This window comes from Nannospalax galili, unplaced genomic scaffold (genome assembly GCF_000622305.1).
Source record: "Nannospalax galili isolate Female #2095 unplaced genomic scaffold, S.galili_v1.0 scaffold263, whole genome shotgun sequence".
Lineage (NCBI taxonomy): Eukaryota > Metazoa > Chordata > Mammalia > Rodentia > Spalacidae > Nannospalax > Nannospalax galili.
The window spans coordinates 821,353-845,920 of record NW_008350402.1 but is presented as its reverse complement, the minus strand read 5'-3'; the positions used below and the strand labels follow the sequence as shown (position 1 = coordinate 845,920).

The following is a 24,568-nucleotide window of genomic DNA, read 5'->3' as shown; positions in this document are numbered from 1 at the left end:
TTTCCTTGAGTTCCTGCTGTGTCAGAGGCCCAAACTGGGGCCACTCGCACCCATTACACGTCTACACCACTGGCGAATTCTGGGAGCCACTCATATGCCCCCCTCTGCCAGGCTAACCACTCTGAACTCAGGCCCTACCCCCTATCCCCCAAACTCAACCTGCCTGGCCAACTTCATGATTGTGGTAAGCTGTGCCCTGTGTTGAGAGTGCATTTTCATTCCTCCCCTAGCCACTTTCCAGGGTCAGACTGAAACCTACACCTTCTTCTTCCAAGAGTACTTCCAGATTCCCCACCTGGATTTCACACCCAGAACCTGAATCCCATATAACGCTCCATTTGGATTTTGCCTGTCCACAGATTTTCTCTGCCTGATTCACACCTAGGACCTGGTTCTATACCCTGCATTGGGCACTCACCCAATCAGCATGAAGGGAAGTGAGTGGGCAACTCACCCTGAATGACTGCTCCATGCACTTAGATCCTGAGGAATGAAAACAGTAAACCAAAATCTTGAGCTGGGAAAAGCCTGGGGTTACTGAGCCTGAGCCTGAGTTGATGAATGGGGTCCTGGGTGAAAAAAGATCAAGAGTCAGTGATACCGGTCCTCCACCTGTCACACACAGGAACTGCCAACTGTGTTGGTTAGTCTTAGGAAGAGCCAGCAGCTGCCTTTAATCCTCCAGAGTACACTGGGCAGCAAGGCAAGCTCAGAAGGGCAGGTCTCACATCAGGGCCACAGCCCCTGGGCTGGAGCTGGCAAGCTGAGGCAGTGATCAGGAGAGGCGGGCAAGCCCTGGCTCTGCCTGGCGGTCACTGCACATAAATTACAGGGAGAAGGCTGGTGGCCAACTGGCTTCAGGACTGGCCCTGCCTGCCTCTCTCCGGCACAAGGAAGCACTTTGTGTAGTCCAATGCCTCATTATCTGGCATCTCAGTCACACCGGAAAGGGCAAATAATGGGGTAAGTGCGACACATGTTGCGCAGACGTCCCTCCCTGCACAAACCTGTCCTTGAGTCCTTACTGTCTATGGGGTGAGGGCTCAATTAATTCTTCAATCTCACCACAATAAAATCTTTCCAGAAAAATCTCCTTCTAGTCTAATTTGTAAAATATTAGAGGCCAGCCTGGTCTACATAGTAAGTTCTAGACCAGCTGGGGCTACTGGGGAAACCCCGTCTCAAAAAAAAAAAAAAAAAAAAAAAAAAAAAAAAATTACTGAGCACCTCTGACGTGCTGGGCTCAAGAAACTTAAGGACCTCCATGTCTCACCCACCAAGACCCCTTGTACGAATCACAGCCAAGTCCCTAGCCCAAAGCTTTGCATTCAGGAGGTACTCAATGCTTGACAACTGTTATCCTATCTCCCACCTGCCACTGAGGAGGAAGAAAGCTGCTCTCCCCAGATGCCTACCTGACACATACACCCGGAAGTCTCCACACCACACCAGAAAGGGAGGCTGCCCAAGCCACTCAGCCTGTTGGGCCACAGATGCCTACAATGGGGCGTGTCTTGGCTGTTTCACCTGGCCCTAGGGTTTTAGGTGTTTTCCTGTATTGGAATTACTGGAAATTTGGGGACTGTCAGAATTTCAGAGCACATGGGGTCTCCATCACTCTCCTTGCTCATCTGACAAGCAACCCCAGGTCCACTCTAGGGTCAACTTGCATGAGGTTTGGGACTCTCGTTGCCTCTTTCCAGAAACTCAGTAGGGACAAGAGACATGAGAGCCATGTCATGATGTAACCCCTCCTAGCAGAGGCACAGACACATGTACACAGAGAAAGGAAAGATAGAAGCTGGGAAGTCCCTGGGTGGCCTGACAGCTAAGCTGGATAGAAGTGTGATGCAGGGGAATGCAGGTCAGCACTAAACTCCAGGCAAAGCATTAGGTTTCTAGCTGGTGAGCCCGAAGCAACCAGGCAACAGGAAGCCTTTCTAAGAGGCAAGGGTCAACTAGATGTCAAACTAGCAGCCTGGACACAACAGAAGGCATGGGGAATAAACAATGACATACCCAGAGTCACTTTCAGAAGATAGAAGTGATCAGAAGACTCAACCAGGGAGAGTGTGAGATGGCTCAGTTGCAAGGCGCTTGTACAACCATGATGACCTGAGCTCAATACCTAGATCCCAGGGGGGAAGAAGAAAATCAACTTCCAAAAATTATCCTCTGACACCACATATATGCCATGCATTCCCTCTCACTTTCTCTCTCTCTCTTATAATGATTTTTTTTTGGGGGGGGGTTCTTTTTGAGACAGGGTTCCTGTAGCCCCAGCTGGCCTGCAACTCACTATGTAGACTAGGCTCCCGGCTCCCCTTGAACTCAGAGAGATCTGTCTGCCTCTGTCTCCCGGGTTCTGGGACTAAAGGCATGCGCCACCATGCCGGGGTTCATAATGAATTTTTTTAAAAAAGTAAGGACTACCAGGCATGGAACTTTTCTTCTGACACGATCTGACAAAGCCATAACAAGAAGTAATCTGTCAATATGTCCATTTCTTACCTCTTCACAATGAACCAGACTAGAACACACACAAAAAAGGTAGTTTAAAGACACATATTTTTGACAAGAGAATGTGGGCAACTTCTCTGTGACTCGGGATCAAAGATCTGCATGTCCAGGCCAGAAACTGCTTGCAAGGAACCAAGGGGGTGGAGTGGGTGGGGTTCTCCATGTACCCAGGTCAAATGGGCTTGGATAAAACCCAGGAGAACAAGTCAATATGGGCTGTGATTATGAGAGGTGCCTAGTACTGTCAACCTGGGATAAGCAACAGTTTGTTTCTGTAAACAGTGTTATTGGAGCCCAGCCACACCCATTCATTTATATGCTGTATTTTCGATTTTGTATGGCTGGGGAGAGCTGAGTAGCTCTAACAGAAACCGGGTTGCCAAAAAAAGCAAAATATTTAATCGCTGGCCTTGTATAGCAAGTTTGCTGACCCCTGTGTTACACAAGTGAGAAATTAACACATGCAAACAACATGTGGCCACCCTTTGGGTAAAACATGCTCAAAGCCCTCTGGATCCCTCTTTTCTGAGCAGGGGCCCAAAGGAGGCCCCACGTTTCTTTGAAGCTCAAGTGGTAAATTTTCCATCCTCGGCAATTTCAGAGGAAAGTGCCCAAGGCTTTTCCAAACTCATTCAGGTGAAGAAGTGGGTGATCTGGCCAAGGAATGAACATGAAAGCCTGCCAGGAGCAGGACACGTGCCTTCCACACAGGAAGGATGGAAATCAGTGAGAAATGCGGTTTCGTTATAAAGTTGTGCAACTTTATTCCTTGTGTCTCATTAATTGGGGACAACAGTCATCTGATGTTTGGGCCTCAGCCTCATAGTTAAAAACCCTCAGTCACTAGTGGTTTGTGACTCCCTCTTACAAAACCAACTGCATTTCATAGGAAACTTGGGAAGGGAGAAGGGGATAGGACCAAGGCTCCAGTCTTTTGAAAAAGGCTTAGAACACCTGGTCATTTTACAGATGCAGACACTGTGGCCCCCAAGTCACCTGGCCCTAGAAGTGCAAGGTTCAACTAACCTAGAGTAGCTACAGTGTTCAGTTTCTGTGCCAGGTGTAAGAGGTCAATCAAAAACAAGTATGTATTCTAAAGAAGCCCAGTCCTTGGTATCCAGATAACAAAGGAATGTCAATAAAAACAGAAGCTTGCAGGCCTTATGCTTGGCCCTTGACCTCCAAGTCTGTTCCCTTGGAGAAAAAATGGAAGGTGCCTTCCTTATATAGTACCTGTGTGGATCACAATGGCACAGTGCAGGAATGCTTGCAGTAGAGTGCAGGACACCCTGGTAACTCCATAGAAAGCTAAAAACTCCAGGCACAAGCTGAGAGATCTACCTACAAGACTCAGAGCTCCTGGGACTGGAGAGATGATAAAGAGCACTTGCTATTCTTCCAGAGGACTCAGGTCAGTTCCCAGAACTCAAATGGCAGCTCACAACCAGCTACAAACTTCAGTTCCAGGGGAACTGATGCCCTCTTCTGGCCTCCACGGGCACGTACATGGCGCACTTATATATAGGCAAAACACCCATACACATAAAATAAAAACAATAAAACATTTTTAAAAAGACTCAGAGCTCCTTACCCACCACTGTGCACACATACCCCGGCAGCACAAGAAACTGCAGAGGCTGCACAGCTTCTCTAGGCACCTGTCATGTGCAAGGCCGGCTTCTGCTTGCCTCCAGCTAAGAAGTTGGACTATAACCTGTCTCTGAAATAGCAACATCCCCCCTTCAAGTAGCGTGATCACAGTTGTCACAACAGGACAGACAGGACCTGAGAGACAGACAAGATCAAAAAGTGGGTTGATCTTGCTTTGGTAAGCAGCCAAGATACTCCCTACCCCTTCCTGGGTCAGAAATAAGGCCAGTCAATCCCTCCACTCTGGCCTCCCTCCTCTCATGGCCCACTGCACTGGAGGGAGTTAAGCAAGGCAGGGCGTGAGCTTCAGCTTCCTGCGCCTGACAGTGTAGTTCTCAGACAGTTCGAAGCGCAGGATGCAGCCACCAATACAGACAGATGTCCCCATTCAGCACCAAGGGCTAGCACTGGCATGGATGAGCAAGCCTGGTGAGCTTATATAACAAAGGGCTTGTCACCACACCACTTCCTGTGATCCTCATCACCAGCATTCCAACACAATGAGACAGGCTCAGCCCTGGCTTTGAAGTTCAACCACTCATTCGGATGGCCCCAGCACAGACCAGCTGAGAGACACCAACCTGCCCTTCTTCACCTTCTCATTCCTTTCAGAGGGTGCTTGAGATAGCACTGTGACAAGTTCTGTTAACATTTGGGCCTACTTCCTTCCAGTCTTTTTTCTACCTATGTGTGGGGGAGTGGGGAAGGGAAAGGAGAATACAAACATTCATAGCTTTTTATATCTTGCCTAAACATTTTATTATAAGCTTTTCTCTTGTTGCTTAAAAGTTTTATTTTTATTTTTTGTCTTTTTGAGTCAGAGTTTTCCTGTAGCCCCAGCTGTCCTGGAACTCACTAATGTAGACCAGGCTGGCTTTGAACTCACAGAGATCCGCCTGCCTCTGCCTCCCAAGTGCTGGGATTAAGGGCGTGCACCACCACACCTGGCTTTATTTTAAAAAATTTATTTAATAACCACATAATTAGTAGAAGCATTTCATTACAACAGCATTGACAAAGTCAGTAACAGTTTCCAGAGCAAAGATGCATCTCTTTCAAAATTGGCTGTAATTTTTAGGTTCAGTGTTAAATTAATAGTTATACATTATTGTACTTTAAAAATTTTTTAATTATTATTTTTATTACTTTTAAGTGTATGAGTGTATTGCCTGCATGTATGTGAGTGTACCTGCGTCATGCAATGCCGCAGAGGTCAGAAGTGGGCTTCGGATTCCCCTGGAACTGGAGTTAAGGATGGTTTGTAGCCACCATGCGGGTGCTGGGAATTGAACCCAGGTCCTCTGCAAGAGCAGTCAGTGCCCTTAACTGCTGAGCCATCTCTCCAGTCCCTATTTATTTTTATGTGATGAGTGTGTTGCCTTCCTGTATGTAAGTGCACCCATGTCATGCAATGCCCACGGAGGTCAGAAGAGGACTTTGGATCCCCTGGAACTGGAGTTATGGATGGTTGTTAGCTATCATGTGGGTGCTGGGATTCAAACCCAGGTCCTCTTCAAGCACAGCCACTGCTCTTAACTACTGAGCCACCTTGCCAACCCTGTGCTTATAAGTTTTATTGTGAGCTTTTTTCTCTTGACAGTCCTACAGTAGACTTAATTCAGAGTTTGTTAGCTATTTCTCTTCCCTGCAAGCATGAACCTATATTAGCCATTTCCTGTGGTGGGATACTTAGGTAATTTCCAGGGTTTTGTTTTTCTAAATGCTGTAGGTGACTGATAACTTCACTATAACTCTCTTTACTCTGTCCTCTCAGAGAACCACTGGTCCTTGAGAAGCAATTTTAGAGCTTCTCTATGAGCTGCCCATGATGTTCACTCATTGTTTCAGTCACTCTTTGATCTGAAACCAAGTCAACGACTTTTAAATATTTTAATTCTGTGTATGTGTGTCTGTGAGGGGGCATTTGCACATGTGTTCAGGTGTCCATAGAGGCCAAACGTGTCAGAACCACTTAGAGCTGGAGTTAACAGGTAGCTGCGAGTCTCCTGATGTGGGTGCTGGGACTCGAGTTTCAGTCCGCTATAACAGTACACACTCTTAACCACTGAGTCAGAGCTCTAGCCCCTCAACCCCTTTGATATGGCATCTCATGTGTCCCAGGCTGGCTTCAAAATCAATTACAATTGTGTACCACCACACTTAGTTTACACAATACTAGGGATTGAACCTATGGTTTTGTATGTATGCATATGTGTTGTTCATGTATGCAGGTGCATGTATGAAGGCTGGAGGTCAATCTTGGATGTCAATCCTCAGGAGCCATCCACCTTGTAGGCCAGGCTGGCTGCCAGGGAGCCCCAGGGATCCACCCATCTCTGCCTCCCAGGTGCTGAGATAATAAGTGCATACCGCCACACCTGGCTTTGTTATGTGGGTTCTGGGGATCAAACTTCCCCAGCCTGCAGGGCAGTTAAAAATCAAATACATGGCAATCTGCAACACAATTGCAGCTTGCTACAATACAATCCCCAAGTCACACTCTTGTGATTTGGGGTCCATTCATCTATATCATCTATAATGCTTGAATATCCAACCCAGACCAATGCTGGGAAATGCCAGAAGTCCTTCAACAACAGGACTCAAGTGGTCTTTCACTAAGGAGCAAGAAATGTCACATATAGCTACAGAAGCAGACTAATGATGACAATCTCACTCACTGATCTCTGACTTCCATGTCATATTCAAACAAGTCTTTGAAATTCAAATGTACAAATCATAGTAAGGTAGGTCTCTTCTTGATGGTGAAAATCTGATTTCTGTGTTTGAATTTCTTAAAAGGAAAGACACAAGAGAACTTGGTGCTTTGCTTCAATATCCTGAGAGATATAAAGGAATTCTCTAAATGAGAGAAAGCATACCATCAAAATTTACTTTCACGATACAAAATGTTGAAGTGCCAATGCAATCACAAGCTGCTTAACTTTAAGAAACCCAAGGCTCTTCCGAAGTGTTGCTACTGTGTAGAACAGGCAGAGCCAGAAGAATCCATCAAAGCCAGGCATGGTGGCCACCTGTAGTCCCAGCACTTGGGAGGCAGAGGCAGGCGGATCTCTGTGAGTTCAAGGCCAGCCTGGTCTACATAGTGAGTGCCAGGACAGCTGGGGCTACAGGGAGACCCTGCTTCAAAAAGACCAAAAAAAAATAAATAAATAAAATAAAAAAGATTATGTCCTCATCCTAACCCATGGATTACGAACTGACCACCAAACTGCCATCAGCAGCTCTGTGAGCCGTCACCATTAGCAGTTTTTGCTGCCACCAGGCTTCATGGCTAAATAACCTTTAGAGACTCCTCTAAACAAAGGATGGTGTTTCCTCTGTCTCAGAATCAGGCCCACAACCACCTTACCCTGCAGGTGCCTCAAAATCTGAATTTGATGTGAGGTGAAAGTCAAGTAGGCAAGACCCAGTCATACACCCAAATTTGGTGTCTACACTTGGATAACTTTCAGGCAAAAGTTGGGAGTGTAATATAGGCTGTCAGAGTGGGTGACTAGGAAGTGATGACACTGATTCCCACCATCTTGTCACTTCAGTCACACCACAGATGGATTTCAGATGGATCCAGGGCCCTGAGGAAGCACGGTGAGGAGCAGCAGCCTGCCAATAGCATTACTCCTAGAACTTGCTCAATCCTTCCTTCCGATTTCTGCCCTTGTAGTGCAAACTCTGCTGGCCAGAATGATGGGTGACTGAGCAGCCAAAGCAGAGGGAACTAACCAGGGATCCTCGGGGTCTCTCTGAGCCCAGCAAGTATCTCCAGAGGCTGAAGGTTCCCTCTGGTGACCCCCAAGGGCCCTGAACACTTAAGGTTTCTCAAAGACTCTGTCCTTTGGGAAAACAAGGTCCACAGGCCATGGGTCAGCATGAGCTCAGAACCCCCCATGCTCCTTGTTCCCTTCGGCATTCCATCTTCAGAAAGCTCCAAGGACCACAGTGACTTCACTGTGGCTCCCTTCTAGTACACCACTGACCCTGACACCTACTCCATGTAATGCTTCTATCAGATGGGATGCTAGGGTTTCAAAATCAAACCCAGATGGCCAGCTCTGTCCATCCTCAAACACAGCCTGCTGTGTTTTATTGTTGTTTTCTTTTTTTTGAGACAGGGTCTTACTATGTAGCCCTGGCTGGCCTGGTACTCACTGTATAGAGCAGGCTAGCTTCAAACTCAGAGATCTGCCTGCTTCTGTCTCCTAAGTGCTGGTATTAAAGGCCTGAGCCACTATACCCGGATCTGTTCTACCTTTTCTCAGAGGTAAGCAGTTAGATCTGCTCACCAGCAGGATCTTAAGATGTGGATATACCCCACCACCAAGACTCCAGGACCCTGACAGAATGTAGACAAATGCTCTGGTGGCTAGAGTAACTTACAAACTTCCACAAAGGACATCTGGACTATTGGCAAGGGCAATCGAGAAAAGCCTATGTCTTTACAAATGTTCAGTTGATTTCTCTTCATTGACTGGTGTCATTCTGAGAGCTCCCTGAACAGTCAGGCGCATATTTCATGGCTTAAGGACGCAGACTTGCGTCAGACCCTTGCTGCCCCTGCAGTCCCCACCTCCAGGCTCAAATGACTCCTCCCCTCACCAGCCCATTCACTGAAGATGCAGACATACAGGTTTTCCTGAAGCACAGGTCTCACCTAGTCGTTCCTCTGCTCCAGCACCTTGAGACCATCAGGTGACACAGAGCTGTCCTCCCACCATCTCCAGCATCTGTGTAGCACAGAGGTCAACAACAGCACAGGTGCCAGACTGATTGCCTAGGCTCAAGCCCCCAGGTCCAGCTCTAGCTAAGCCCATTACTGTGTTAGCTGTATGTCACCAGTTTACCCCTCAATAAAATGGGGTTCTTAAAAATGTGCCCCCTAGGGAGTGCGGCAGGGATCAGTGAGCAGCATGTGCACTGTTCTAGAACTCAGGGCTTGTCCCAGGGAGTGTGTTTCCTTCTGCTCTAGTGGAAGGAAAGGAAAAGGATTGGTCATTTTCTGAGGACAATGTCAAAGGTCTGAAAGTCAAGCCCTGCTTCACTTTACTGTAGCTATAAACCAAGAGTCTAAAAGCTAGGCTGAGGCCCAGGACAAGTGTGGTCAAAATAATACAAAATCATTCATAAAGTTCTTCCCACACATCAGACCCTGTGCTCTGCACAGAAAGCAATGGCTTTCTTTAATCCTTACAGTGACTGGTGCATCCTGCAGGTCATCTCATTTTGCCATCTGTAAAGTGGGAATACTCATAGTGCCCCCTAAAAACCCATCATGAAGCTCAAACACAGCAGGTATAACATATGGTACAGGAGTGAGTGTGTGGTCAGAAGACACCATCCTTATTACTCCCATGTGGCAGATGGGGGCACCCCAGGCCAAGAGGCTATCTCTTATTTCAAGGTACAAAGTTGGTTCCATGCTAGCACAGTGGACCACCAGGAGGGTCCTTGCAGTGTTTGGATCAGCAGCTTTGAATCCCTGTGGTATGACCTTGCTGGCAGCCCTAAGGACAAGGACAGAGAATCCCCCAACATCATGCCACTCAGCCAGGCAACCTCTGCTTCACTTGCTGCCTGCAGAGGGCGGAAGTCTCATCTGCTACAACTGGAACCCAGTTCTGCCTACTCCTCTCTAACCTGTGAAGCCCCCGAGATCCACCCATGATAAAACCCTGCTCTTCATCCAATCACTATCTGCAGAGAACTTAGCAGCAACCTCGGCCCACCTACTCAGAACTTGCTCTGACATGTGTGTTCTATTCCATAGCAAGCTCCTGGGCTTGGGCTCCATCAAGACCCTCCATTATTGTGATCCTGAAGGGTCCCTGTCCTTGGAACTTGGTGTCCTGGCTGGCCCTGGCCCTGTGGGACAGTTGTTATAAGTTGCTTTGGGGAGATACCATCACATATCTGTGGGTCATCATGTGGAAGAAGCAAGGTCAGACTGGTTCTACTTGACCTCAAAGAGTCATATCAAGACAGTAGTATATTCTACTGAGGAAAAAAAGTCAGTCAACAGAGATCCAGTAGATGCCAATTACTTGATAAACCACATCAGAAAAAACTTTCAACCTGAGCTGTGCAAAGGTAGCTGGCCTGGGTGGTGGGTGATGAATGCACTAGTCATTGAAGTTTTCCGGGATGGATAGGGGAAATGGTCAGACTAGGAGAACGCGCCCCCCCCCATCCCCAAGCTGTCCTGGGGCCCTATAGGTTTAGGACAGATGTCAGCCTCGACTAGAGGTCATAATCACAACCATTTGGGAAGCCTCAAACTACTGGGCCCTAGGCTCTGTCATCAGAAATCATGGTTTAAAAACTGGGTTTGTTGGGCATGGTGGCACACATGAAGCAGGTGGATCTCAGAGTTTGAGGCTAGCCTGGGGCTACAGGGAGACCCTGTCTCATAAAAAGAAGAGGAAGAAGTAGAAGAAACAACAAAACACAGGAGAGAGGTGAGGGGGAGAGAGAGAGAGAGAGAGAGAGAGAGAGAGAGAGAGAGAGAGAAAGAGAGAGAGACTGAGAGAGAATGGCTTGATTAACCTGAGGTACAAGCCCAGCAAATCAAAATTTTAAAAACCTGCTTCCCAAATGATCTTAATGGCTTGCAGGGGCTGGCCTAGTGTTGAATGGTACAGTGTTACACATAGTGTACTGAACTAGGTAGATACCCCCTTCACCTTTTCACATCATGGAAATTGCCAAAGTTCAAGCATCTGTCGTTATGGGGGGTTATGTCCCTTCTAACACACCTGACTTTAACCTGGTCCTCCAGCAACAAGAAGTTAATGTCACAATCCCCAAAGCAGAATACATCTGGATATAGAGCCAGGAGTGAGAGAACAGGCAAGAACCATCCAAGAAGGGCCTCTCACTGTGTGAAGACACACCCAGGCTGATGGGGAAATAAAAGACTGGGGAGGAGATGGGAGAAAACTGAATATTATTTGAGTTAGATTTTCTCAGGTGTTAAAAGTTTAAATGACCCAAATCCTGTAGTACTAACAATGCCACACCTTCCAGTCTTACCTATCCTTCAAGTCTGAATGATCCTACTCACAGGCTACTTTACTGATTGCCTGAACCCATCTCAGGCTGAAATGCCTCTCTGTACTCTGCAGGCCATTTACTCCCCCACTTGCCGCCCCTCTCTACACAGCCATCAAACTATCTTGCACTAGAAACATTCATGGGCCTTTCTAATAATATCCCCTCCCAGGTTCTGACAATACTTAGACTTAATCTCTCGTGACTATGCTACAAGACTCAGCCTAGGGCAGGAGGAGCCTAACTGGCATCTAAAAAATGTGCTATGTAGACAACTGAATGCTACATCTCTTTCTTCATAAAGTCACAAAAAAGTCCAAAAGTGAAACAGACTAGCTCAGGTAAGGTGGCACAGGCAGGGTGGACCACTGTGAGTCAATGCCTCAAATACACTTAGTCAGCTCAACCCCATGTCCCAGAGGGGAAGCCAATGCAACTAGAGGTAAGGGAGGCATTCCTAGTCATACCCCATCATCTGAGCCAGGTCTAGCATCCAAGAAGAAGTACTAATGCCTGGTTACTTCCCTCAGGTGTCAAAAGTTACAACTGTAATAAGTGCATGGGTATCTGCAGATGAACAGTATCATTTCATAAAGACAAGTTTTCATTGCCATTATTGTAATCACCAATGAAAACTAAACCCTGGGTAAGACAAAGCCAAAATACTTTAGTCTAAAAAAAAGCACCTGAAGGAATACAAGCAGATTTAGAGCAAGCAAAGAGAAGGTGTTGAGAAACACACTAACCACTCAGGAAAACGAAATGACAGCCTCATACCATGAAATCAGAATACGGGCAGATTAAGACTTCAGTGTAAAAAGAAACCATCAAATACTGAAAGGTAAATATCGGAGGCAGGAATAAGGTGTCATGAGTGCTTACTTTCTAGTGCCAAGGCTGGATGGCTCCCTTCTGTCTGGATGCCCATCTACTCCTGTCCCTGGACCCATCTCCCATGTGGCATCCTTTTCCTGCTGCTTTCTTATCTTCCCCACACTCCCTCAGCTCCAGACAGAGGCCACCCTGTCTCCTGGGTCCTCGGGAACCCCACAGTCCTGCTTCCCAGGAGCCTTCCCCATCCCAACCACTCATCCTCCTGACCATTCAGGCCAAAACTTTGCAGTCACTTTGGTTCTTTTCTTGCAGTTCATCTGTCAGGAAACCTCACGGCCTATTTCAGGGAATGCCCAGGCTAGATCTCTTCCCATCACCTGCTGATAAACACCCAATTTCTAGTGGCCTCCCTACTCTGTCCTCTGTACTCTGCTCCCTACAAGGCAGCCAAAGTAAATCTTTTTGAAGTGCTGGGGATGGAATCCAGGGCCTCTCATACTCTAGGCAAAGACTCTACCACTGACCTACATGGCCAGCCTACAGCAATCTACTTTAAAACCTGAAATCAGCTTGCACCACTCCTCTGCTCTGGCTTCCTCTCTCAGACTTCAAGCGAAAGACCTCTTCTACACCCACAAGTCTCAACATCTCTACCTGTCCCACACCCCCAGTTCCACTTGCCCTGCCAAGTTCACTGACCTCCATATTACCTCTTGAGCCAACCCTGCCAGCTTCTGCCTCCAGTTCTTGCTTGGCTCTTCCCTCGCCTACAATACTCTTTTGGGTAACAATACAGATCACACCATCTGGTGCATCAAAGCCTTCTCTAAGCACCTCTATAAAAGGGCACCCTATCCACCTTAGACTCTCTATCCTAATATATCCCTAGGCAGAATAGTAAATTCATGTTTGGTATACAGCTCGATTCCTAGCACCTACATAGAGCTGCACCTAGCATGTAGCACCTCTAAGTAATATATACTGAATGAGAGCCAGCGTGGCAGCACCTGCCTTTAATCCCAGCACTTGGGGGACAGAGGCAGGTGGATCTCTGTCAGTTCAAGGCCAGCCTGGTCTACATAGTGAGTTCCAGACCAGCTGAGACTACATGAAGACCTGTCTCAAAAAGACCAAACCCCACCCCCCACAAAAAACATATATATATACATAATATGTATACATATATATTATATACATATACACTCTGAATGAATAAAAGAAAGAATGAATAAATGAGGCCCTTCTCATTCCAGTTGAAGATTCTGGGTCCAGCTGCAAATCCTGCTCAGAGGACCTCTACCATATAACACACATACACAAACACCTGTCAAGCCACTTCTCCTTCTGGGCCTTGGGAAGCCCCTTTCTGACCGTTACTGTAAGTACTGTTGGACAACACAGGCTGAGTCATTCCCCAGGGCTCTGACTAACCCTCTTTCCCTCCTCAGGATCCACCTCAAAGCGCCTTCCCTTAAAGCATAATGGGAAATCCAGAGCTCCCCTTGGAGAAAATGGAAAGGAACTGAATGACCAAGAGGAAAAGTCAAGCCTTCCTGGCTTGGTGATTGAGAAAACTCAAGTTCTCAGGAAGTCAGCACCTCTGAAAGTGAAACATTAATAGAAATATTACTGGAAAATACCAAACAGGAAGCGAAGGAAAATTCCATTGTGGAATCAAGGCCCTCAGTCCCTGCACCTTAATGGTCTCAGCAAAGCATTTCAAAATCAAAACACGGGAAGAAACGGAACTCAATCAGGCTGTCACCCTTCCTGCAGACTCAAGCTCTAGCCAAGCTGCCTCCCCACCCTGGCACAGAGGGCACTGGACTCAAAAGGCAAGGCTGGTCCTGCTTCTGGTGCTGCCTGATCTGAGAAGAAGCAGGGCAGAATCCACTCCTTCCAGAACCCAAGCCTCCATCTGCAAATGGAGGGCCTGCCTCACAGTGGCTCCACCAGAAGCAAACGAGTTACAAGTGTAAAGTACCCCTTAGTCCATGAATGTAGAAAGAATCACACTCACAATGTGTGTGTGGGGTGGGGGGCAGTAGGGTGTCACACAGACTGGCAAGTCATGAACAAGACAGAAATCTCAGGCATGAGGTTGTGTGGCTTGAGGTGGTAAGGCACAGTGGTCAGGAGCAGACTCTGGACCCAGCTTCCAATCTCACCTTTGCTAACTGTGAAAAACAAAAAAATTACTTAATCACTCTGCACCTCAGTGTTCTCCTATGGAAAGTGGGAAAAAATAGTAGCACACATCTCAAAGAACTGTAGTGAAGATTTGGTTGCATACAAAGCACACAGAACAGCACCTGGCTCAGAATACATATAATACAAGTATTAGCTAACATAACTGTGCAGCGCTCCCTTGATTAAAATAATTAGTCTTTCTTCCCAAATGTCTCCTTTCTCAGAGAAGTTGTCTTAGCTTCCCTCAATTGAAGTAGATTTCCTCCTCTCTCTGCTCTTCAACTCCACAACATCAAGGTCCTGCCTAGACCCACCTCTTTGCGGGATCACTCTCAGCTCACCTACAAACTTCGTTTACAGATCAATTCTGTCATCCAGATAGATGTGTGTTCCAACTTGGTTCCCCAACCAGAGGTTAAGTTCATTATGGGCAGGCATTGACCAGCTCTTGCACCATCCTTGTAGTCCCCTAGCTCTAGACAATGGCCTGTAGACAGCAATTCCTAGGTCAATACAGGCCAAAGAGAAGTTGAGAAGTCAGAGACCACTGCAGCCTTTTTCTATCAATGTACTCCAACCCTAGCTCCAGTAAGCCAACAGTGTGCTATCAAGCCAGTCAGCAACCCAGCCTTCAGATGGAAAGCTGCAAGTCCCAGGTTTGTTTCTACTTTAAATTTACTTACGTGTGCGCATGCGCGGGAGTGTGCACACCTGCTCATGTGGAAGTCTGAGAACTAACTTGCAGAGGTTGGTTCTCTCCTTTTATCATGTGGGTCCTGGCTGGATACAGAACTCAGGTCTCTGAACCATCTTGCTGCCCTAAAACAGGTTTTCTAATATGACCAAAGCTGACCTCTGCTTCCCCCACAGACCACTAGCATGGCTCTGTAAGACTCGCCAAACTCACCAACAGAGGAGGGCTTTGCTACAAGACCAGAGGAAACCACACCTGCTTCGTATTTGCCTTTTAAAGCCAACTTTATGACCCAGCAATGCTTTGGGGGCAGGGAGAGAATAAATAAAATCAAGTCTTGAGGGTTAAGTCCTAAGTCCTAATCAGTCATGTTTCCAAGACTGTCAGATTAGAGAAGGCAGCCAACTGATCTCCTTTTAGGAAATATAAGTTCTTTTTTGATATGTGCAGAGGTACCACCAGCTTTTATCTTAAAGGAGAGCACACACAGTCTGGCCAATCCTTGGAGGGAGGGAACGTCTGGTGTCAGAATAAGAAGGCATGACAGTTACAAGACATGTTTTGTGCAGCTGTCCTCTGGGATGCGCCTACTCTGTGTGCAGAATTTCTCCATAAAATAACTCAAGTGCTACATTAACATCTCCTTTATGGAACTCATTGGCAGACGAGGGAGAGACAGAGAAAATCCAGCTGTGGGTAAAGACAAGAAAGCCCAGATTGAAGGGGGATGAGGCAAAGGGAGGCAAGAAGGGGAGCACTCACCAGAAATACACAACCAATGCAGGACCTTTCCACTGCCTTTTAAACTGTGAGAAACAGTAGAACAAATCAGCAAAAAGTCCATGGGTGATGAACTTGGAATGCACAGGTGTGACCCTTGTCCTCTCCCTGGCAGCTGTGACACTGAGTTCATCACTAACTTCTCTAAACCTTGGTGTCTTTATCCCTAAGATGAGCTGAAGGTCCAGACAGTAGAAGAACAGCACTGAGGGCCCCAGTTAATGGCCTGCCTCAGCCACATGACTATGATTCCTCCTTTCTTCTTGACTCTTGGCCTTGCACTGGGACTTGCTTTGCTCAACAACACACAGCAGAGAGGACAGTTCCAGATTCTAACCTCAAGAAATCTCATGGGCTTCTGCCCTTTCTTGGAACCCTGTCCTGCCATATGAACATGTGCTGGAGGGTGAGGGGTCAAGATACATGGAACAGAGCTGAATGGCACAGCCCAAGACCATCCTTCCAGCTAGCCAAACATGTAAGAAAGCCCAACCAGGATCAGTAGGTCTGAGTGAGTCCTGCTGAGACCAGAAATACTACTCAACATTTAATGTCTGGGTAGAACACTATAATCCATGGGCCAGTTGCCTGGTTTTGTAAATGAAGTTTTATCAAACACAGCTATCCTTATAAATTAATATGTTGTCTAAGGCTGTGTCAAGCTACAACGGCAGAGCTAACCAGCTGTGATGGAGACCATCCAGCCCTCAAACCTAAAAACATTTATTACCTAATTCTGACTCTTTTAAAAAAAGTTCGCTGACCTCTAGTTTAAAACCCCAGAGGCTGAAGTGACCTGTGATGGAGCAATAGCTGATATAGTACCTAGACCTAGTGTGACGATGAGACTTCATGAAGAAGCGGTTAGAATGATGTCCAGAACACATTTCCTTTCTGGGGATTAAAAGGAAAAATGGGCTTGATGTGCTCTATTTCTCTTACACGACTTTCAAGGGTAAGGACATAAAAGAGGAACATGTTCCCTGCTAAACCACAGCAATCAACTTTAGTCCTAACCTCTCCCACAAGGATATCTTAACAACTAGAGAAGATGGCTGTTAATCAAATGGGAATGACTGACAGTTTGACCCTAGCTTCCATGGATCCTCACCAGTGATTTTATGTGAAAAAGACCAAATGACAGGTCACAACTTCCTGGAGCAAGGCCCAGGAGACCTATTCTGCCATTCGTGGGTTCGTTCCAGCTCCCCCTGCACCTGCTCTGTTGGGCCTCTCACCACCCTCTCTCTCAAGTCTCTGGCCCCCCTCTGCATGGCAGCATTCTTCCCCACTTCCCTGCCCAGGTTTTCCCTCTCACCCCTCGAGTCAGCTCAGCTCAATCCTCTGGCAGCCCACCTTCTTGTGCCAGAATGTAGGCCTAGCCCTTCATGCACTTCAGGATTTCCTTGGATTCTGACATTGTCTCCAAGATCAGGCCAAGAAGGTTCTATGGTCGTTTCTTAACTTCTTTTTTGTTTGTTTTTGTTATTTTAAGACAGGTTCTCCCTGTAGCCAGAGCTGGCCTGAAATTCACTATGTAGACCAGGTTGGCCTTGGTCTCAGAGATCCTCCTGTCTCTGTCTCCTAAGTGCTGGGACTAAAGGCATATGCCACCATGCCCAGAATTTCTTGCTTTTCTTAAAAAATATTTTATGTATTATTTTTAACTTTATGTGTATGAATGTATTGCCTGCATGTATGTAAGTGCACCCATGCCATACAATGCCCACGGAGGTCAAAAGAGGGTATCAGAGTCCCTGGACCTGGAGTTATGGATGGTTATTAGCCATCATGTGGGTCCTCTGTAAGAGCAGCCAGTGCTCTTAACTGCTGAGCCATCTCTCCAGCCCCATTTCTTGCTTTCTTGATACCCATGGAACATTAGATACCCAAATCCAATGATGGCTCAAGTTCCCTATATAAAATGGCAGCATAGTAAGCTTGAGCACACCTTTAATCTCAACTGTGTGAATTTGAGGCCAGCCTGGTCCACAAAGTAAGACCCTGTCAAAAAAAAAAAAAAAAAAAAAAAAGGTTATTTACTCCATATACTTTAAGTCATCTCTAAATTATGTATAATATCTAGTATAGGGGATGGCGAGATTGCTCAGTGGTTAAGAACACTGGTTGTTTTTACAGAAGACCCGGGTTCGAATCCCAGCACCCACATGGCAGCTAACAATGTCCGTAACTCCAGTTCCAGGGGAGCCGATAGCCTCTTCTGTGCTCCACGGGCATTGTACAACACGGGTGCACTTACCTACATGCAGGCAATACACACATACACATAAAAATAAAAATAATAAAAAAAATCTAGTACAAAGTAAATACCATGTATATTTACAAAGTATTGTTTGGGTGATGACTATAAAAAACATCTGTATATGTTCACTAATTTTGTTTAATGGGGGTGGAGGGGTAAGAGTTCTAGAGACTGAACCCAAAGCCTCCTGCATATTAGGCAAATAAAAACTCTACTACTAAGCAACATCCCGGGCCCTCTTTTTACTTTTTATTTTGAGGCAAAGTCTTAAGTTGCCAGGCCAACTTTGAACTCACAGTATAGGAGCCCAGGTAGGCCTTGAGTTTATGATCCTCTTGCCCCAAGTTCCAGAGTAGCTGTATTTACTGACCCGACTCCCCAAACCCCCTTCTTTTTTTTAATTAGGTTTTTATGCATTTCATACAATAGTTTTTAATCAAATTTAGATAGACCTCCTCCCCTATCCATGTCCCCAACCCCCAATCTTTTTAAGCCCCAGATGGATAAGCCTACAGAGCCTGACAGTCCACTGGATCCAGATGCAAACCTAGAAGCTTCCTCCTTAGAAAAGCGATCTATTTCTCTCTGAATTCCCTCAGCCTAGCAGAGAACTCAGAAACTGCTAGATGTTTAAAAAAAGGTTAGACACGATATTATTTATTCTGTAACTATGGAAAATGTGCTATTTAACTCAACTCTGTGGATGCTGACAACTACCAAGTGTTGGTACACATTAGCATGTATTTAAAATCTGGAAAAACTGATGTCATGATGCGTCTTGACTTTCTCAGTTGTGCTGGAAACACCACTTAATTATGACAAAGGAAACAAGACCAGCAGCAAATATGACTGGATAAGACCGGTTTGGCTGCATCCAAGGAGACCTGAGAAATAACTGGCCTTTTTTCAGTCATCTTTTTTTAATAGCACAATTTGAAGGAATATTAGTTCTACCCATTGCAGTTTCGTTTATCCACTCCCAGGAGTTCAGGCCTTTGCCATCTCTCACCATATTACAATTGCCCCTAACATCTAGGGCATGTCCCCCAGATTTTGGCAGCTAGCTATATATGGCCTGAGTTGCTCCTTAACTAAGGCTCTGTACATTATCATTTCCATGGCTTACCAGTCTGCAAGGACTCCCGGGGCAAGAACTTACCTGGGGAACCCAAACTGAGGCCCCAACCCCTCTCACATCATGACCCTGCCCCACCTCTCCCACAATGACACCTCTTAATTTCCAGGCAAGGCCCACTGCGTGTAGGCTCTGACACATAAGACACCCTGCAGCCTGCAGTCATCCTTTCCCCTGCACTCAATTTCCACTTGTCTCTCGTTCAGCTTAATTAAATGCTTCCCAAATGAAGACCTCCCAAATTCTCAAGACAAAAACACTGGGGAAAAAAATGATAAAAACACATCATCTCCCCAGAAGCTCGGGCCAGAGAGTCCCGCTCCTCACTGGCCTCCTTCCCTACTCATCTCACTCTCATACCTGGCATGTACTGGTTGGCTAAATGGTGGTGGCATTGGGATGTGGCCAGGTGACGTGGTACCAGGACTCACCCAGAGAACAGGTGGATGCCTATGTGTACAACAGCAGGAGGCACAGGTCTTGAGGGGCAGGAATAGGGACCCCAAAGGCAAACCAAGGTGTGAGCAGCACAGGAAGGCTCCACTGACCAACAGCTCCATTCCATACCACAGAAGATCTCAACTCAGGCCTGAGCCTAAAAGCTCAACACTGAGCCTGGCTTGCAGGGGGCATTCATTGAACAGTCTCCACCAGTTCCCTAAGGACTATGACTGACAGGAAACTGGGCTGCCCCAGGCTAAGTGGGTTTTCCTGGAGCAATGGGTGGAGACCAAGGCAGGCTTAGGGGTGTTTAGGGTCACAGTAGTCCTGGTCTTTCCAAATGCTATCTGCTGAAAATAATGTGAAAATCAGACTGCCTTCTGACCACTTGATGGATGGAAAGGTGCTGGCCCAGTATCAAGAGATGTCCACACACCAAGGGCAGAGATGGGCACCTGCAGTATGTATCCAGTGGCCCTGGCCAGAAGACTCAGTAGTTAGGAGAAAAAACCATCATTGCAAACCAAGGTGTTCAAAGTGGAGCCCCAGGACCAGACACTTGTCAGAATGCAAAGTCTCAAGGATCCAACCAGAACTGTTGAATCAGAAGTTTCAGGGGATGAAGAAGAGTCAGGCTGGGTATGGTGGTGCACACCTTTAATCCCAGCACCTGGGAGGCAGAGGCAAGCGATCTCTGTGAGTTCGAGGCCAGCCTGGTCTACAAAGCAAATCCAGGACCATATGGGGTTACAGGGAGACCCTGTCTCAAAAAGACCAAAAACAAAACAAACAAAAAAATCCAAAAATGTAGGAGTCGGAAAATGGCCAGGAACACTATGAAATGCTGTCTCCTGGACATGCCATGACATTGCACCAGTGACTACACAGCAGTTAGCTACCTGCTCAAGACGTGTACAAGTGTAGGCCAGTCAATAATCCTACATGCATGGAGAGGGGCTCATGAAGCTCCACCCCTAGCTGAGGAGCTACAGGTAGCTGATGGCTGCTAGGGAAGGGGGAATTATTTTTCTTCCAGGGATGTGGCCCCTAGTAGGCTGCTCATGCAAACAGCACTAATTGAACTCACTGGGTTATTTAAAGAGAAAGAGAGAGAGAGAGAGAGAGAGAGAGAGAGAGAGAGAGAGAGAGAGAGAAAACAAGCATGAAGTGGGAGAGGAATGGGCTGGGGGAATGGGAGGGGGATGTTAGGGGTGAATATGGTCAAGGTACATTGTATGAAATTGTCAAAGAATAAATAAAAAAAAATTTTAAAAGAAGCTGCAAGGTAGGGGCTGAGGATGTAACAGCACTGGTGGTAGAGTGCTTATTTTACGTGCACAAAGCTCTGGGTTTAATCTCCAACACTACATAAGGCTATAATCCCAGCACTTGGGAAGTAGAGGCAGGAAGATCAGAAACTCAAGCTCATCTTTGGCCAATTAGTGAGTCCCAGGCCAGCCTTTTTTGAGCCTTGTCTTGGAAAAAAAATAATTAACCAAACGGCATGGCTTAGTTGCAGTGTTTAAACCAGCCGGCTATCCAGGCAACCTCAACGCTGCTGTGCTGGTTGGTCTCCTGTCTGGTAGTGGCTTGCCGTCTCTTTCCTCCTAGTAGAAAGAACATCTGGTGACTGCAGTCCCTTGTCTCGGGAGACAACTGTTAAAAGGTCAAAGTTGCAAGGTCCTCCGAAAAAAAATAGCCCCGGAGAGATAGTTTCTAAAAAACTATCTATAGCAGCTAAATCTCTTCACTGACACCCACCCCCCAGGCACTCAGCTTACAAGATCCTTCCCTTACCTGGATCATCCTGCCCCTCTAAGTCCTGTCAAACTCTAACCTCTCAATTCCAGTCACAGGGGTATTTACCCATGCAGATCTCTAAACCACTGTCTTTTCTTCAGCCACCCAAGGTCACTACCCTCCTCCTGTTCAACAATGGTTCTGCCTCAGAAGTACCCTCCCTGACCCCTGACTAGGGGGTCACTAGGCCCGACCACAGCACTGGCAGGATGGCCTCTATCACTACACCACACAGGGCTCCACCTCTAGCACCTGGGAGGGGAGGATATGGAAAAGACCCACAGGAAATATCTGTTGATGAATAAAGCCAAGTCTTAGACTCACTTGACATTCCAACTACAAAGCATGATTACTTAGCATTTCAAACAGTCTTAACTGTAATTGGGGAAAAAATGTTTACTAAAGTTTTGAAAGCCACAAAAGAAGATTTTAGTGAACAGGCAGAACCACTAGCAGCAAGACAAAGAGTCTGGGCCCTCAGGGGTGGTCCTGGGCAACAAGGGGAAGAGTCCAGGGCAGCTGGCTGCAAATCTCTGTGGAGAGCTTTCATATGCAAGAACTCCAGGTTCTCCCAGTCCACACACCAAGCCAAGCTTGAACCATCAGAGGCTGCAGGGGCTCCTTGTCTTTCCTAGAACATCAGCCACATCAACCACAAGTTGAATAGCCCTCAGCTCTCATCAGGGGCATCTCCTCTCTTGCCCTCTTGGCACCGGAGTAGCTACAGGGACACTCCCAGCTTACTGCCATCCAAATGTGGCATCCTGGATGCTTGAGAAGCCCAGAGTACAAACTTCCAAGGTTTATGTCCAAACTGATCCAGGGAGCCCCAGAACTCCTTCAGACTGCACACACCATCCATCCTGGTCAGATGGAGCAGGGGAGAGGGGAGTAAGGGCATTCACCTAGTCCTTGTCCATAAAACAAAAAGATCCCTTGCCGAGCACCAACGGACAGGTAGGAGAACATTTCCCTGTTTGGACATCCAATGTCTATCAGACTGGGCCAAAGTTTACCTTTGGGAGAAGAATGTAGGGCAACCTACCCTAAGGATGGAGATATCCCACTGGGCCTCAGATTTAATCAAAACACTGCCTGACCACAAGTAGACAGAACAAGTATTATTTTATGGGGGAAGGGAGGGCAGCCCGGGAGTGTGAAGGGGAGGAGAAGACTGGGCCTGGCTGTAATTAACTCCCTTGCTTCGAAGCCGGGGAAGACAAGATGGCCTGATATATTAGGCAGAGTGTTGCCACAAAACTCCCTCATCCCCTGTACTATGGGGAGAAGGTGAGGTGGGTCTCCTTTCAGCCGCCCCCTCCGGAGTTGGAGGGGGTAGGACCTGACAGATTGGTGAGGAGTACTCTGGGAGGAAGAACATTTCGACCAAAACGCCTGCGTGGGAGTTCCCAGTGCTCTAGTACAAAAGGATTTGGAAACTTGGCACGTAGGGTGGGGCGTTTAGAAGCATTACACAGACAGGTCCTGGGAGAGCTGGTCAGGAATACAGTGATGGGAGAGTCCCTTCCCAGCTCCCGACCTCAATTTACATATGTCTGGGAGGGAGAACACGACGGGACACCAGGGTAAACAACAGTAAAGGGTCTATTGGGCCCCAGCAGCTCCGGCTCTAGAGACTTCACGGGGGGAGCCGGAAGGGAGGGCAAAGCTAGGCGGGGTGCGCTCGTTCCGGCAGTGGGCTCGGGAAGGGGGCGTTTAGAGAGGTGCAATCAAAGAGCCGGGGTCGCGGCAACCATCTGGCGGAATGCGCGCGCGAGAGGGCCGAATCAGGAAACAGTGCGGGAGCCTGAACCGCAGGAGCCTAGGACAAAGTTGATGGGGAGGACTGGGACCGGCGGCGGTGCCTCAGTTTCTCGGCGCGCAGCAGTGGCTTTGGGACCCCGGAGTTCGGCCTTGCAGCGTCTTACCTTGTCCTTCTTGCCCGCTCCGCTCTCCTCCGCGCCAGAGGCCGCGCACTTGTTGAGCAGCTTTTTGCCCCCACAGGTTGTCGGGCTCCAGGTGCGGCCGCCGGAGCAGACGCCTCCCGGGGGGTCCCCGGCTCCGCCCGTCGCCGCGCTCTCCACTTTGATGAGTCGGTGCTTTGGGGAGATGTAGCGCACCTCGGCCGGTGTGGCGGGCCGCCGCTCGCTACTGCTGCGGTAGAGGTGTGGGGAGCCAGACGACGAGGACGAGGACGCGGCGGCGCCCGCTCCCGAGGAGGCGCAGCAGCAGCCCGCGGCGCCGGACGCCGACGAGGCAGAGAAGGCGCGCTGGCCCCCGCCGGGCTCCCCGCCGCCGCAGTAGTCCAGGCGGCACATGGCGCGCAATTTGCGCAGCGACGAGCCGGGCCCGTTGTAGGGGTCCTCGAAGTCGCGCTCCTTCTGCGCGCGGTATGCGCGGATGAGGTCACTTGTGCTGCCACTGTCGTCGGGCAGGGAGCCCGACGAGGCCGAGAAGCAGGAGGCGGAGGCCGGCCCGCAGGACGCCGAGGAGGCCTGCGGCACGGCCTGGGGGGGCTGCGAGGGCCTCTCGCCCCGGCGCCGCTGCTCGCGGTAGTCCGGCCTCGGCGGCTGCGGGGGACTCTTGGTCTTGCTGTTGCCCAAGCTGAAGTACTTGTTCAGCCACTTGGCCATGGCGACAGGCCGCCTAGGGCCGCGGCGCGGGAGCCTGGTCCGCCGCCGCGGCCATTCGGGGGACAAGGCTGCCGCCCAGGCCCCTCAACGCCCCGGCCCCGGCGTGGGGCGTCCGGGGCGTCCGCTCCCGACGCCAAGTTCAAGTTCGCGTCGCCGCCGCCGCCGCCTTCCGCCGGTCGCTTTCGGGCCCTGGCAGCTGCAGCACCGCCCTCCGCCTCCGCCGCGCGCCGCTCGGGCTTCGGAGCTCCAGCCCCTCGCGGACGCCTCTCATAGGGTTCTGGATGGCCGAGAGCTGAAGGCCCCGGCGCCCCCCGCCGCGCACGCTCCACCGAGCGCCCCGCCACGGAGCGCGCCCCTGTCCCGTCGAAGCTGCTGCCGCGCAGCCGCCGCGATCCGCCGCTGCCGCGGGAACTTGGCGTCCTCCACCCGCTGTTCGTTTCCCGAGAGCGCTGGGAAGAGCTGGGCCCAGCCGCGGACGAACTGCGGGCGGGAGAGCGAGTGAGCGACGGAGGGAGGCAGACGGCGCCCGGCCGAGCCCGCGCGCCCGTGCTCGTCCCGGCGGCGCC

The 24,568-nt window shown here is 48.6% G+C and overlaps 1 protein-coding gene across 2 annotated transcripts in view; it reads right to left on the bottom strand.

Annotated features, from left to right (window-relative positions):
- Shb (SH2 domain containing adaptor protein B) overlaps positions 1–24,562 on the bottom strand; it is a 132,521-nt gene extending 107,959 nt beyond the window's left edge. The window contains exon 1 of one of the 2 annotated variants that reach the window (XR_003851837.1): positions 23,298–24,140. Coding sequence is in view for 1 of the 2 variants with exons in the window: in XM_029570722.1 (XP_029426582.1) it covers positions 23,298–24,002 (705 nt within the window). In the remaining variant the exon portion in view is untranslated. Of the gene's footprint in view, positions 1–23,297 lie in introns of both variants that reach the window. The other variant, XM_029570722.1, reaches the window with a different exon arrangement.
- Positions 24,563–24,568: the final 6 nt, after the last annotated feature.